The sequence below is a fragment of the Gadus macrocephalus genome, chromosome 17, assembly GCF_031168955.1.
Source record: "Gadus macrocephalus chromosome 17, ASM3116895v1".
Taxonomy (NCBI): Eukaryota; Metazoa; Chordata; class Actinopteri; order Gadiformes; family Gadidae; genus Gadus; species Gadus macrocephalus.
In genome coordinates, this window is record NC_082398.1 from 12,972,744 (window position 1) to 12,990,068 (window position 17,325).

Here is a 17,325-nt window from a genome sequence, read left to right on the forward strand (position 1 = left end):
AAGAGGTTAAACACTTTCTTTTCATTCTCTCTCTCTCTCTCTCCCTCAGTGTCTACTGCTCTGCATCACACACACACACATGTTCTCTATCTCTCTCTCTCTCTCTCTCTCTCTCTCTCACTTAACCACACACCACATGCCTGGCCCTCTGTGGGACTGGCTGTCCCTCGTCCGATCGGTGACATTTACACTGAATGTCATCGGGCTGCATGTTTTTAGGGCTACCGCTTTCCCCCCCCCCACACCCCTTCCTAACTCCCCCCCCCTCCTCTTTTCTCTGCCTCTGTCTGATGCATTCTTTTGTTTATCATGTTATTGTTTATCCCTTATGTGTTCATTCTTACATCCACTTTTTGACATTTTTTATCCTTTATGTTGTTTAACTCCATAATTCACGGCATCTTTTCTACTCTCTCGCCCCTCCTCCCCCAGACGGGGCGGGCCTGACAGACAGAGACACGGTCGCTGATATCACAGCGCGCCCGCCGGGAAACAAAACACGTGTCAACCACGTAACACAATGACACAAGTCTGACAAGCACACACACAAACACACATACACACACACTCATACGCACAAACATGCATGCATGCACTCCCACACACACACATACACACACAAACACACACACACACATACACATGCACAAGCCGTAGTATTCGTCGTCTCTCAGCTGGAGATGAATCACCGAAAAGGTGCGGCGGAGGCGTGTCCTTGCGACGAGTCACGCCGGGTTTACTCTGAAACGGACCCGCGTTGGTGGAGGGACATCGGTGCATCCATTCATCATGTCGCGGCCTTGAATGGCTGTTGGGGGTGGGGGCGGGGGGTGGGGACGGGAGGGGTGGTGCGGGATCGTCCCGATTATAAATGCCAAACCCAAATTGATTTGTCCTCTCTTTTTTTTATATTGGACACGTTTTGGAGCCAGTCCAAGACAGAGAGAGAGCGAGAGAAAGACAGAGAGCGAGAGAGAGCGAGAGCGAGAGCGAGAGAGAGAGAGAGAGAGAGAGCGAGAGAGAGCGAGACAGACAGACAGACAGACAGACAGACAGACAGACAGACAGACAGACAGACAGACAGACAGACAGACAGACAGAAACAGAGAGAGGACGGGATGGAGAAAAATGGATCAAGAGTGTGAAAGAGAGAGAGAGAATAGTTTTATTGAATTATGCATCAGATTATTTAAGGACGTTAAGTTTCGTCAAGTCATTGTCACAATCCACACACACACATAAGCTAACGGATGCAGTACACTGGTGCAATGTATAAGGAAATACTAGTGTGTGTGTGTGTGTGTGTGTGTGTGTGTGTGTGTGTGTGTGTGTGTGTGTGTGTGTGTGTGTGTGTGTTGGTGTGTGCTGGGAGACCGCTGCCCACCCTGCCAGGTTCAAAGGTCGCCGAGGTGAATGCACAGAAGTCACCGAGCCTCATCCATCTCTGTCAGCACCTCAGCCAAATACACACTCTCTCACACACACACACACACACACACACACACACACACACACACATGCACTTACAGAAGGGTTTGCATGCCAACACACACACAAACACACACACTCACACTCACACACACACACACACACACACACACACACACACGCCTACACACTTTGGCAACAGATAATTAAGAATACACATGCATGCATGCTCCTGGTCTCACAACATCTGGGGTCCGGTTGTGCTCTGTTTTTAACATTTCTCCAAGGATTAACACACTGTCATGGCAACTGACCTAACCTGGCAAGCATGTGTGTGCACAATGGCGTGTGTTTGACACACATTACACACACAATCATACAGAAGTATTGCAGTTAGATGCAGATAATTATTCCAAAATACTACATTATCATTCAACCAATCCATACATGTGTGTACGCTTTGGTTTTATGAAAATGTAATATTATGGAATAATTATCTTGATCTGACTGCAATACTGCCGTATGATTTTGTGTAGGATAGTATAACAGTCCTATAACAGGATATTCCTAATCATTTGGTAGTGTATGTGACACTATAGAAATTATGCAAAGTTTCATGAAGAGTGTAATGGAGAGGTGTGGGAAACGACAAAGTGAGTGAGTGTGCAGAATGTGGAAAGACTCAGGGGATGTAACGCAATGCAAAACTAAGAGACGAGGATGGAGAGCAGAGAGGATGGAGGTATATTTGTGTGTGCATGTTTGCGTGCATGCACACACAATGCACGCAAACATGCACTGCATGCGTGCGGTAGGGGTGTGTGTACGATTTTGCATCATCGACTGATTATCATAGCCTAATTTTTGGTAACTTTTGCGTGGTTTAGACACTTGAAAATATACAATTGGCTTCAGGGTTTCACACAGTTGTCTACAGGCTGATTGGCTATACAAACAAATTGACGTTTCAGAACATGACCACAATGTGAGTGTCGGTTCTTGTCAGCAACTGCATCCAATTGGACACAAAATATAGGCTACTATTTGCCCACACGCTTAAAGATAGACTAATATTGTCGATATTATACATCTATGAAATCAAACAGTGACCTAGAGCTCAGTTCAGTCTGATGAAGTAAAGTAGGAGATTTACAGTAGAAGACAGAAGAAGCGAAGACATATTAAAATTTTAAGAACATGTCTACCATGCGTTTCAGAGTGTAGGAAAAATGTAAACCAGCGCGACTGGCATTAAGTGACAGCTGCTGTTGACATCGTTTGAATTTGACTTAGTAGAACATGTTCTAGACTTACAGAAAAGGATTTGATATTGCCACTGCGATAACACAAAGTGGTTATGAAACATAACATAACAAATTGTACACAGAAGAACGCCAGCCCCACAAAGAAACTTGATAAAACGTTTAGATTATTCCGTCCTGAAGCCAAGCAGTGCTGTGGTATCAGTCATTCAGCACCCCCATCCTCCCAACGGAAAACCCCGCTGTTACAAACACACAATCTTCTTCCGGTACATCGTCTTACAGCTTCCTTTGCATGTTTTTAAAATAGGCTTTTTTGCCTCTGAAGAAAGGCAGGATCGTTGGTTGGGTGTGAGAGGGAGAGAGAGGGAGAAGGAGAGAGAGAGAGAGAGAGAGAATAAAGACCCAAGGATGAAGGCGATGTGTTTGGAACGCTTAGCCCCCTGTTTTCTTTGTCACGTGAACACAGGTTCTGTCCAAATATGGAACCTCCTTGCAAATTCATTAATCTTCTACATATAACTTCAAATAACCCAAACTCGCGTTTAAGTATCTCCTCTGATATGGACTGAATACTAGGGTACCCTCTTTCTCCCCTATTCTGATACCCAAGTTTAAAATTATACCTTTTAACATTTTCAAAAGATACGCAGGCTTATAGAAACTAGATATTGCTTCATAACTCTCTTTTTCTCTGTGTTTAATCATTCTATCTCTTTCTCTGTCACACGCAAACGCACACACACACACACACACACACACACACACACCCTACCCCTCTTTCCCTCACTTGCTGTGTTCTCTCGTCAACACACAACTATTTTTACTTAATCCTCAACCTACCTCTCTTTTTGACCTCTGGAAGAGTGTGTGTGTGTGTGTGTGTGTGTGTGTGTGTGTGTGTGTGTGTGTGTGTGTGTGTGTGTGTGTGTGTGTGTATTGTAAACTGGGTGTCTCATCTCCTGTAGTTATCCGAAGGGCTTCTATGAAGTCCAACGTTTGCCAATTGTTCCAAGTGCCACAGGTTCAGCGAAAATCTAGCGAGAACCATCCATTTTTAGCAAAAGCATTTAGTGTGCCGTCTAATCAGGGGCGGGCAACCTCTCTCTGGAGTTTAAGTTAAAGACACACACACCTTAAACATTGAAGCTCAATTAAAGGCTATACCACAATGACTTCACTTCCACATTCTCATGGATACCGCTTAGTTTGCATCTGAACAGCGAATATGAACAGCAATATATTGTAAAATATTGGAAGTCTCTTCAGATATGGCCATCTTCTAAATTACTAAATAGTTAATATATACTGCATAGAGTGTCCGTTGCATTACCACCTACTTTGGGAATATTCACAAACATTTAATGTTATCGAGATCTGAGAGAAGAATTATTGGCATTTGGTCGCGTAGTTGTACTGAAACACTGGTTATTCATCACGTATTTTTCACGCGATGCACCTCATTGTGCTATCTAAATCTGTCTCCTACTTAAGATTATGGCGGGTCTCCAAGAGGCTCTCGGGATAGATCGCAGGCAGGGTGCCATTTAAATCTTCTAAGGGTCGTATATGTCATGAATCGTCTCATCGGGGCGGTATGAAACACAGTTGACTATGTCGAGAATATGGTAACATTTGCTCCTCATAGGTATGGTTGCTTGGAATACAAACTATGCACATTTGCAGCAATGTGGTTGTTTATCTATCAATAATGATATGAGCGTTAAATATATTTTAATTCATTTACGATTCTTTTTATTTAAAGTTTTGTCTGGGAACCCCTCGTGCTAACTAGTAAGCTTAGCTTCACGGTAGTCCTGTCTAATTAAGAGCTTTTAAAAAGCAAAATACTACTGTTTATTAGTAAACTGAAGTCCCTGAATAATTGCATAATTGCAAATCTCATAGAATATCAGAATACATACAAAGTACATGGAGCTTAAGCATTGCGCCTACTTTGAGAAAGAGACCTTATTACTAAACCAGTCAGAGAACACTTCTAAGTAGACATATGGCAGAAGAAAAAAGGGCTTCCAACCCCTTAATACAATGTTAGCGGACAATATGATTTACATTCTTGGCTAAATGTCCTATATATTCATTTTGTGTAGTTTAAGGTTAGCTGAACTCACACTTTCAAGTGAAGCCCCCCTTCAAGGAGAAATGAATCATTGAAGTGTTTCATTTGGAACAGTAGATTACCCTACGATATCACCGAAAAATCTCAAATACTCAACGTAATCCATTTTACGTGCCTATTTTGATTAATTGAAAATGACCACACTATTTTATCCAAAGCCACATGCAGTGACAACAGAATGATATTGCCTCCAGGTAGCATGCACCACAGTGGGGATTCAGCCCAGCACCTTTCAGCTGGGAGTTTAACTCCCTTGCCACAACACCATCACTGCCCCCATCTCTACCAAATAAATGAAATCAAATCAGAAGTTGGCAACTGCAACTGTGTACCATAATCAAAAGTAACCCATATTCACGTTACACCGTGCAATTAAACATTGCCGTGAATTGCGACTGCTATCGACATAAATGATCAACACATAACAAAAATAGATAATTATATGAACATAATGCAGGGCTCCAGACTAACTTTTTTCTTGGGTGCACTGGTGCGCCTACATTTTTAATTTGGGTGCACCAGCACGTATTTATGGTGCACCCAAGTTTTGAGTTGTTGAGGGGGGGGGGGTTGGACCGCCTTGCGCTGAGTTGTTGACGAGGGGGGGGGGGGGGCAACCCGGGCAGCTGCACTGGTTGCACCGGTTGCACCGTCGATATTTACGCCATTGATTAATAATATCTTGACCATTAAATAAATGCCTTAAATAAATGCCGAATCTGTATCTCTCATAAAGAATATCGTCAGACAATGCCAAGGGATCGGTTCTGTCCAGGGGCGGAGTGGGGCACTAATAGCCACCGGGAGAATCCTCCCCGGTCCGGCCCCACCCCCCTGCAACACCGTTTATTTATATATTTTTTCAGCAATAAAAAAGAAAATTGGTAAAAATGAATGATATAATTATAATTAAGAAATTAAAAATGGGTAAAATAGGTCACAGTTCTGCTCTGTGCGGAAGAGAATTGGCGCTCCGAGAATTGGCGCACTTCCTTACAAGACCAGTAACCATAGCAACGCCGGTAAACAAAAGCACTCCGGATGGCCGTAGTGCTCCCCGCACTACAGCCATCCGGAGGCGCAGAGCTTTTGGCCGTGATATTATCTATAAAATTATATTATACTATTATATAATATAGAACGTTATAAGACGCTGTCACCTAGTGTGAGAGGAGAGTTGACGGAGTGACCTAGTTTCAAAGTTTATACCATTTATTCTCGGTAATACCGGTGTAACGTGTTGACACGACTAGACGACTACTACTACATGTTCCAAATCTGTTAACGTATTCTCCATCCATTAAAAGAGAAAGATCAGTTAAGTCATTAATTCGTCTGAAATATACCAGCCAGCACATACACATTTGACTAGCAGCTTGTGCTAGCTCCCGCCTAGCAATAACGTCAATGGTGGAGCTCTGGCTAATTCACCTGCACAACTCTTTAATGCCTGATTTCAGCACTTAGATAATAATAATAATAATAATACATTTCATTTAGAGGCGCCTTTCAAGACACCCAAGGTCACCTTACAGAGCATATAGTCATCATACATTTTTTAAAAAACAAGACATTGTGGAAAAAATAAATAAATAAATAAATAAGATAATAAGATGATAATAAGATGCACCCCCCTCCAGCATCCGCTTCTTCTTTATTCTGGCCTTTTCAGCCCCTCCTTTCTCTTTTCTCTTCTTGCCTTCCATGAGTGCCACAACAAGCAAAAGCAAGCAACCACGAACTTGCTCGCCTTCTCTGTCTGACGCGTCTTTAGGGCTATCCCCCTACATTTCCGAAAATGGACTTGACCTGCAAGCTGTTTATTGGATAAACGCATTTCCCAATCCCAGGAGTCTTTGCTCCATTACGTCAATTCAAGAACAAACATATTAAAGTAAACTGTAGTTCGTATTATTTATTCATGGCCATGAAAGTTCTGTAACGCCTGAAGAATGAAGAATTAAATGAAGTAAAAAATAATAATATAAAAAAAAAACCATGAATGAGACATAGAGAGTAAGGAAGTGGTATAAATATTGGTTGGATGTTCTTGAGACATATATTGTTTATTTCGGGGATTTTCACGGCGTCTTGGCGGGGAATAAATTATGCTCAGGGCCGGCTTGCAGACGCCTCGCGGCCGCTCACAACTGTGGGCCGGTCCAACTGACTTCGCAGGCCGCTACACAATTGTGGGCCGGTCCACCTGAACTCGCTGGCTGGCCGGGATATCTCCCGATCGTCCCGACGGCCACTCCGCCTCTGGTTCTGTCCCGAAAAACCCTCTGTCTCCGGAGAGACGCCTGTACGATAAGTGCGTCGAGGTCCATGGGAACACCCACAAATGGTGACGCCATTATCGGAGGAGGGGCTAGGAAGCTGCGCACGCCGATATAAGTCGCCGATCTCCGGGTAGACTCGCTGAAAAGCTGCTCCCGACCAGGTTTGGTTGCGAGCGTAAAAGTCACCATGGTGATACAGCGGCGCTTAAAGAGATCGACTTTCATGGTACAGCTAACCCAGGCTTTCAGCTCAACATACCTCGCTAACCCTCTAATCGAGCTTCGTAGTACAGGCCCCTAGATTGGGGTTTGCGGGTTTGTTTCCCGGCGTTTCTATTGTTACCGGTCTTGCGTGTTCCAGCGGTTTATTAGGTGTCTAATAAATCGCTGTCTAATCAATACTTCATTCACTGCCTCTTCTGTGGTTATTACAATATTATGAAAAGACTGCTCTGTAAAAAAAAAAAAAATAATAATTATACCAGATACATTTTCAGTCGCACCGGTGCGCCCAAATAAAATATTTGGTCGCACTACCCCGAATTCTATGCGCACATGCTTTGCATGTGCGCCCAAATTAGGCGCACTCTGGAGCCCAGTAATGTGATTCTATGAATTATATGAATCCATCACTATGGATGCAATAAAAAAACTGTGAGTGATTAAGCCTATTGCAGGTCGAAGTAACATAGGTTTGCTGCTGCAGACGTTGAAATGGCTGAAATAAAATGCTGCAAGTCTTCCACCAATCAGAGATGTTCAGCGCTGCAAGCCTCTCCCCCTTTGTCCTACCTAAGTCCTGCATCCCGAGCAGGGACGTTAATGCGGGTAAAATCCTGACTTAATTTAGACCCTGTTTCCTGCAGTGGAAATAGTTCCTCGTTCCGGGGTAAAGTACCTGTGGTTGAAACACGGCTTCTGAGGCAATTATCGGAAGCCACAAAAATGCAAAGAACATTGGGTCAAATCAAGCTTGAGACCCATCCGTCCCCTCTCTTGCTGTGCTTTCCATCATTGGCCCAACAATACCCCAAGCCAATCGAATTTGTGATTTGTGAGTGCGAAAAAACTGAGAATGCTAATGGTGATTAAAGAAGGAGATTCCCCTTATAGAGAAGTGAGATGACAGAAAGAGAGAGAGAGAACAGGGGCATTCACCATCGAGAGCGAGGGATAGAGCCCTCCATAAAAATGAGAGGGAAGAAGTGATCAAACGGCCAAGGGGGCGACAGCTCGTTTTCTGAAGACCTGGCCCCTCCCTCCTTTACGTCCTACGAGGCCGAGTGTGCTGGTGGGTTCGCCAATGATTGATGGGGCCCAGTAACATGGTCATTACCATAGCGTCTCTCCCTGCACTCCTCCACATTATTCACTGTCGGGCTGGGCCACGCGCAACCACTCTTGTAATTTTACTCCACTTACCCAAGCGTCAACGCAAATTGTCGTGTGGTATGAGAAATAGACTAGAGGCATTTTGCTTTGGTTTCATTGCCAGTGTGAGTGTTGGCGGTTCTATGACTATATGGTACCGAGCGATAGCGCCGTGATGGCCACTGGTAAAACGTCCAGAAGACCATACCAAACATGTGTTCAGTGTGTCTGACAGCGTGGACGCCACTGCCACCTCTAGTCTGGAGATGCAACCGTGACGATGTGTCCCAAAGCAAGACGCCTCAGCCTGACTGCTCCTGACGAGCTGGCTGTCGCTGTGTGTGGTCGACAACGCCGTCTGTGTGTGATTGTGTGAATGAACCTTTGTAAGTCACTTTGGATAAAAGCATCAGCAAAATCCCCCAAATGTAAATTCAGAGACTCGAACGTTAAGCTACGAACGCGGCATCACAGGTTGTGCTTTGCTTAAGTGGTGAAACATCCCAAATAGAAAACAACACCCAAGACAGCCCTTTGCAGTGGAGAACTCTTGAGTGTTTCGCAATACACTATGGTTTATAATCTTGCAGACTCACTCGCGGGAATACTAATTTGCGCTCAAACTCGACGCAAAGGTCAGTTAAGGTCTGTTGGGCCAAATGTCCCTGTGTCGAAAGACAGATCTTTTTTCTATTTGATTCACTTCGACACACTTTAGGACAAGAAAGAGTGCATTGTGAGGACAGTTTGATACTGACCAGCGTGGCGGGTAACAGACTGTTCGACGCACACGCTCTCACACACAGTCTCTCACACACACACGCTCTCACACACAAGTGCTCTCACACAAACACACACGCTCTCACACACACAAACACAGAATGGCACACAAACAAACACACACAGACTTACAGACATAAACCCACATATACACTGACAGACACAAACACAAACACATATATGCACACAAAGGAACGCGCAAATTTTTAATTTTTAACAAATGGCTCCCATGCTGATTTTCTCCTTCACACTCCTGATCCATTTCTCTCTCTCTCTCTCTCTCTCTCTCTGTCTCTCTCTCTCTCTCTCTCTCTCTCTCTCTCTCTCTCTCTCTCTCTCTCTCTCTCTCTCTCTCTATCAGAGGAGTTCGAGGTGGGTAATGAATATCCCATGGTGATTGTTTGATACATGGCTTCACACTTACATAGATCCAATCTGCAGAGCGAGGGAGAGAGAGAGAGAGAAAGAGAGGTCGACAGAAAGTTACATAAAGAAAGAGACAGAGCAAGAGAGAGAGAGAGAGAGTTGCAGAGAGGCAAGGGAAGGGAGTAAGTGATCCCTGAAGCGGTGAGAGTGCAAACTCAAAGTAAGCAGGACAAGTTTCAAAAGAATATGAAGGGGTAAATAAAAGTATTGATTAGGAGATAAATCATGTCTGGTGAAAGGGAGTGGGTAAGTAAGGGCCTTCTGAGGGGCCGGGGGTTGGATACACCGTAAGGGGAATGATAGTTTGTGTGTGTGTGACTGTGTGTGTGTGTGGCGGTGTGTGTGTGTGTGTGTGACGGTGTGTGTGTGTGTGTGTGTGTGTGTGTGTGTGTGTGTGTGTGTGTGTGAGACTGTGTGTGTGTGTGTGTGTGTGTGTGTGTGTGTGTGTGTGTGTGTGTGTGTGCTTGTGCGTATGTTATTTTTTTTGTGAGTGTGTGAATATGTGTTTGCTTGTGTGTATGTATGTGTAGGAAAAGGCAACATTTTGTCCAATCATTGCAAGGTACCGCCAATCCTACCTTCAAATGTAGTTGTTCTGCCCCCGCTTCGTTGTGTGTGTGGCGCGGTCTAGCCTGGTACATCAGTTCGGCAGATAGCTAACAGTTTTCCCTCATAAAGAATGAAGCAGCTGGTTTCCTTTCCAAACTTTACTCAGGAAGCACTGTAAAACTGGACAGATGCAAAATACATCTTTCAGTATCTCATACAGACGTTGTTCAAGAACAATATTCATATATTGTCTGTTTAAAACGTTTCATAACAAACAAATAACACATGCTTTAGCTTAGGGCTAACGTCTATGGGAAGATGCTAGCGAATAGCATAAAGGATCAAAATATACATTCTGAACGAACTTAATTCCATGTCAAGATAACTGTATGACATGTACTTACAGGCAAACGTGTTTTCTGGCCAACCAATATAAAAGAGAAAAATACGTGACTGTTGCTTCACCATGCATCGTCGAACTACGGCAAGACTGCTACTACAAAAACATTGCGTTAAAAGTTTACAACTAAAGGTCTCCCTTTCACCAAATAAACATCAGAACAGCACAGTAATATTGGTTTATTGCCTTCATAAACCCATGAACTCAATAAAGGTGTATGTTTAACGTAAATGTAAAACCATAAAAATACCTGAAGAGAAAATCATTTCAAAACGAATATTCAGTTCCAAATCCACACTCAAACCAATAAACTAAACTCTAACTAATAAATTACTGTGAACACTATGAACCCACCCCCCCAGCAAATTGCCCTAATTGGAGGACGCTGAAAAGACAGAATATAAAACAAACAAGAAAAAGGCTAACTAGGGAATGCTAGCCTAATGTACTCCGGGTCAAATAAGCGTTCTTATTGGTGACACCCAGGCTGCAATGAGCACAGCGGGTAGGGGAACTAACTACACTGCCAGAGCAATACATACAGCTTAGAGATTCACACAGTGCAGGCTCCAACAGGAACAGAGAAGAGAAGTAATGTTATTATAAACTCGGCAAACCGGTTAAGGTAAAAAGAAAACGGATCCGAAACAACACAGTGGTGCATCAATGTACTACGTTCTGCTTCAATTTTAATATGCCTGCATTACTACTATTCAGTCGGCTATGCCCTCTCTCCCCCCCACGCTCCTGTATTCCTGTCCAGTGTTGCCCGATCGGATTGGCAATTTCCAGCCAAACTACAGTCTAAAAACCACCCAATCAGCCAAAAATCCTTCCAAAACGTATAAGGCCAGTAAACTGATCAACCACATGCAATTTTGCAAGGGCAAATACACAAAGACACACCTAAATGCAAACTAATTATTAACTATGACGTTATTTGGTAGACAAGGAACATCTTTCATATATCTCTCACACACATGCATGTACACCTCATAAGGTCAATGTACAGAGCACAATGACAGCAGCAATGTGTCTTACCTCAAACTTCTTACCTCATTTTTACCTCAAAAAATGACATTCATACACAACACACCAAATAGGCTTGTAAAAGACCAATGGGTAAGAACAATAAACCCCTGATGCAACCTAATTTACGTAATAGCTATAACTTTAGGTTGTACACAAGGTACTTCACGCTATCTCAAACTCAGACACACACACACACACACACAGACATAGTCTCACACACACACACACACACACACACACACACACACACACACACACACACACACACACACACACACACACACACACACACACACACACACACACACACACACACACACACACCCACCGTGTGCATGGACACAGCCACAGAAAATGCATGTTAGGTAAATGAGCTGAAATGAAACAATCCTCAAAATAGTCATGCAGAAAATGATCAGAAGAAGATGATGATGAATAACATCAACTTGAAATCATCTTTCAAGAACTTAAAGAACATAAACCAGAGAACTATGTCCAGTCAACACCAGCTTGATAATTACGTAGATTAACCAAATCTCCCCAACAACTAGCAGGGAGGTATAAGTGAGAAGTATTTTGGCCTCGCCCCTAATTACTATCGGACAGGTGCCCATCTCCCACCCCTTAATACAAACGTTATTGGGTCAAATCGAAACGTCAACCTCACGTCTATTGGTATTGATTGATGTTTGTAAAAATAATCTGAATGATCCCCAGTGTCTTTCAAAACCAGCCCATATTGTATATACCCGCCCAATAATAATTTTTCCAGCCAATTAACCAAAACATACTTCCCGAACACAAATATTTATTTTAATATTTGTATAAAATACATATTCTGGAAATCCCACTATTTGTGCTTTGCCGGATGTCGTATTGGCTCCATCTCTCATACACACACATGGAAGGGTTGTTTAAGACCTGAATGATGGCTTCACTCACACAAACCCCCATGTCAGTGGTAGCTCATTCAAAGGTGACCAATGACCATAAGTGTTACATTTAAAAACTTAATCCACACCCATACATCTGTTTGAACTAGACCTGTATGGATTGAGAGCATGGGGGTTGGCTTGAGCAGGGCTAACATAACCAGTTACGAATTGCTAAAATATGTTTAAAGTGCGTGTTCACTCTTTTTACCGACATACCGCGGTCTAATTCGAGCTCGCCAACTATAAGGATTACATTGCCAACGTTAATGAGCAATGGATTACAACAAACTACCACGAGACAATGAAGCCATGGCGACTTTTGTTATTCATCCCTGTCTTTATTTAGTCAATTGATCATTTTAACTTCATAGAAAAGTAAACAGAAATTCGAAGTCAATAGACGAATACATAGCCCAAACAAATGTTAAGTATGAGTCAAACAACGAGTTCTGGAAGAGAGCGAGAGGTGTAGATTTCTTCCCCCCGATCACTGTGATGTATGTAAATGACAGGCCAAGGATAAAATAAAGGTGGCATTTGAGTCAGAAGCAATTTTTCACCTACACAAGCGCACACATGAATGTTCTGTGCTCACACACATACATACACGCACACACACACACACGCTAACACACATTGTTTTCCTTCTGTTAACTTGCAGAGAGAGTTTGCATCGAGGTCCCATCAATCCTTTGAAGGCCACCGCTGACACACAAAGCGAACACACACACACACACACACAGAAACACACATGCACACACACACACACACACACAGAAACACACATACACACACACAGTGTTTGAGTGAAAGGACAGAGTAAATTTCAAAACCAGCTGCCTGTTTGGTTAAGCCTTCCCTCCCACCAGGGGAGGTTCACCTGAACCCCTGTGTCTCCCTGAACCCCTACATCTCCCTGTGGCCCCGTGTGTGTTGGAAGGTTCTGGGTTAGTAAATACTAAAACCACAAAAATGTCTCCAATGTTCACAATGTATAAAGCCCAATGCACACATTTGCCAATGACCGCATTCCACATTGCATGCTGAATTACGCTCACTGTGTGTGAACGTGCACGTCTGCGGTGGCCTCGTGCACTAACCTCTCCCCCCCCCCCCTCTCCCCAGAGCCCCAGCTGAAGGGCGTGGTCACACGGCTATACTGCCGCCACGGCTTCTACCTGCAGATGCTTCCCGATGGCACCATGGAAGGCACAAAGGACGAAGGCAGCTCCTTCTGTAAGGCACACAAACGCACATGCATGGTCCGACTGACATGCACGCAAACTCACACAGACACACACACACAAACATGCACACATGCCTGATCAGACACACACACACATGGTCAGACACATGTGCACTAGGGCTGGGATAAACGATTATTTTTTAAACGATTAATCTAGCGATTATTTTTTCGATGCATCGATTCATCTAACGATTCATTTTTTCAGTCCGATTCGATTTCGATTCGATTCGATTCTCGATTATCTCCCCATTAATTGACTAATAGCAATTTATACATGTTGATTTACATATCTGAATTCCTTAACATTTCAATACATGTTTATTGCCTTTAAATTCCAAAATAAAAGTGCAAAGTAATGCATTCTTAGAATTCTACGGTGCTCAGTCATCTGCAGCTGCTACCGGGTGACGCCTCTTCAGGTGCTGGTGAATTGCCGTGGTGCTAGAATGGAAAGTCATCTCCATTTTGCAAAGACGACATATCACGGAATCGTTTCATTTCACATTAAAGAATTCCCATACTTTAGAGGAACGAGTGCGTGGCGCCTTGCACTTATGAAAGTCTGAGGAGCCACTCGCGTTGCAACTACGCTCCGGCGCCGCCCATCTTTTTTTTTTTTTTTCTTCTTTTTTTTTTTTTTTTAAATCGACGCGCATTTTTCGCGTCGACGTAATTTATGCGTCGACGTCGTCGATTACGTCGACGCGTCGTCCCAGCCCTAATGTGCACACACACGCACACGCGCACACACACACACACACTGACACAAACATGCACACATGATCACACACACACACACATCCATGCATGGTCAGACACATACGCACGCACACACACACACACACACACACACGCCCGTTCAGACACACACACACACACACTTATGCAGGAGCACGCAGACACACTCACTCACATACACATGCTGATGTTGCTTTGAACTTGAGCACTTTACCTACACAGAGAACTACGCGTACAGCCATACACACAGCTTCACAGAGGGTGTGTGTCTCAGAACTGGAGGTTTTTGTGGTTGGCCATGGAGGTTTCTTTTTGCATACATAAACAAACTGTGTTTATTCTGTAGTTGTACAAGCCAGCACACTTGTTTTCAAGGTCTGTCTGTTGCCCAAAGAAACACAAACACACACACAAACTCAAAACCGTATAAAATAGACTTAGCTTCCAGAGTGGTTGGCATTATTGCACGCTTTGCAAGAGACAGACAGACAGACGGACGGACAGACAGACAGAGGGGGATAGATAGATGGATAGATAGATAGTGACGGACGGACGGACGGACAGATGGATTGCAGACAGAACATGACAGGGGGAGAGAGTAAATCACACACACCCTCACACACACACATACTCTTTGCTGACATGCTTGTGTACAACCGTCCTGTTTGCTGTGTTGTGGTATTTTTTTATATATCATAATCATTTAGTCTCACGGTGCCACTGGTGAGCGATGCTCTCCACAGTTCTGTGTTTGCCAATGTCATCTGCTGATCATCCGCTTAGTAACCATCTGCCCACTCCTGCCCGACTGTCTGTCTGCTGTCTGCTGTCCACTGACTGTCTGTCTGTCTGTCTGGCTGTCCCTCTCCCTGTTTGACCCGTGAATCATCCCCAAGTGTCCCCGCCACAGCCGTCCGTCTATCCGTCAACATCCTGTCGCTCTCTCTGACCCATCGGCCTGTCTGTCCGTCTCCATCCTGTCGCTCTCTCTGATCCATCCGTCTGTCCTTCTACATGCTGTCGCTCCCTCTGACCCATCTTATCTGTCTGTCCGTCCCTCCGTCCGTCTGTCTGACCTGTCCGTCTGCCATCATTACGCCGTGCCTCAGTGACTCCACAGCTGTCTGCCTCGTCATGGCAGCGCTGCGGTCAGACACAGTGTGTTATGTAACGGACCGCAGGGAACCCTACCAGGCAGGGTAGAGAGCCGGACTATGTAAGGATACATGACCTTTGCTAACTACAACATACTAAATATGTAGGTCATGTATGTGAACTGGACATTAGCAAACTACAGAAACAGGTTATATTTGACCTGAGGATGCCAAGACAGATTTGGACTGGGATAGAGAGGCTGCTGGACATGGATGTTCGGCAGGCCAGGGGAATGATGATGAAGAGAACACAGTTCCTGGGACTGCTGGACCACAGGTTCAAGCAGGAGCCCCCAAAGGCCACTAACGCGCCTAGTGGGAAAATATGATGATGATGATAAGGATCGTTCTTCTTCTGTATACGAGAAGCACGCGCTGGACAGTAGTTATTAACTACTGTCCTGTCGTTTAAAGCAGCACCCTCCCTCCAATCCTTCTCACCTTTGTAGGCGCAGCTGTTTTTTTTTGGATGCCATAGAGATTTCTTAGTGTTTCTCTTCTGGCCGCGAAAAATATGTACTCCACAAATTGATATGAATGTCCTTAGTTAATGTGCACACGCTGATGTACGTATCAGATTATCAAGGCAAATTGTTTGGTTCAGCCCTCGACAAAGCATCTGAATCACAGGTGTGATCCTCGTTATTGTTATTGTTAAGTGTTTCTTTGCCCTGAAAACGCGAATGGCATAGATTAGGAAGTATGGGAAAATAGCATTACCGTGTTTACCCGTGTGTCTCTGTGTGTGTGTGTGTGTGCATGTGTGCGTGTGTGAGTGTGTGTGTGTGTGTGTGCGTGCGAGCGTGTGTCTGTGCGTGTGTGTGTGTGTGTGTGTGCGTGTGCACTTTCCTTACATCGGTGCTGTAACTGTGGCCGTCCCTGTGACTGCGTTGAATGGGGTTTTCAGAGAAAGAGAGAGGGTGGGAAAGAGACCGAGCACAAGAATGAGAGCGAGAGAAAGAGCAAGTGGGGAAGAGAGAGACTCTCAGTTATGTTGTGGAGAAGTCATGAATCTTGTACTTTCCTAGTTAGATTATGTATTCATTGCGGCGTTGGCGGGATGTGGTGGTGAGAGTGATTGACATCATTGTAATGGAGTATCAATCATCAGGATGTTGAATAGGGTCAGTGTGTGTGTGTGTGTGTGTCTGTGTGTCTGTGTGTCTGTGTGTGTATTTGGCTGAAAGGCCTATCCTCTGTAGTGTGAGAATGCAAGCTTTCTACCAAGGCGGATCCAGTCAGCCCAAGATCCCCTGCTATCGACACACACCGCGATATCCACTGTCCAACTTATCCTCAGCAATCTCAGAGATGCAAGCCTGCCCCTTCATGCCCATTTTCTTTAACACACACACACATTCATGCACATGCACAGACACACGCAAACACACACACACACACACACACACACACACAGACACACACACAAAAAGACACACACACGCACACAAAAACACATCTCCACCTTCCAAGCAAATTTTCAAAACAGTTGTGTACAGGATGCTGAAACATAACAGGAATCAACTCAACAACATCAAAATCAAATCAATGTTGTTCTTGTTTCCATGTTGGCTGAACGAAC

General features: G+C 44.2%; 1 protein-coding gene across 5 annotated transcripts in view; it reads left to right on the forward strand.

Moving 5' to 3' along the window:
* fgf11a (fibroblast growth factor 11a) overlaps positions 1 to 17,325 on the forward strand; it is a 93,386-nt gene that overhangs the window by 29,067 nt on the left and 46,994 nt on the right. For all 5 annotated transcript variants that reach the window (XM_060076882.1, XM_060076880.1, XM_060076883.1 and 2 more), the window contains exon 2: positions 13,731 to 13,841. In XM_060076882.1, coding sequence (XP_059932865.1) covers positions 13,731 to 13,841 — 111 coding nt within the window. The remainder of the gene's footprint in view (positions 1 to 13,730; positions 13,842 to 17,325) is intronic.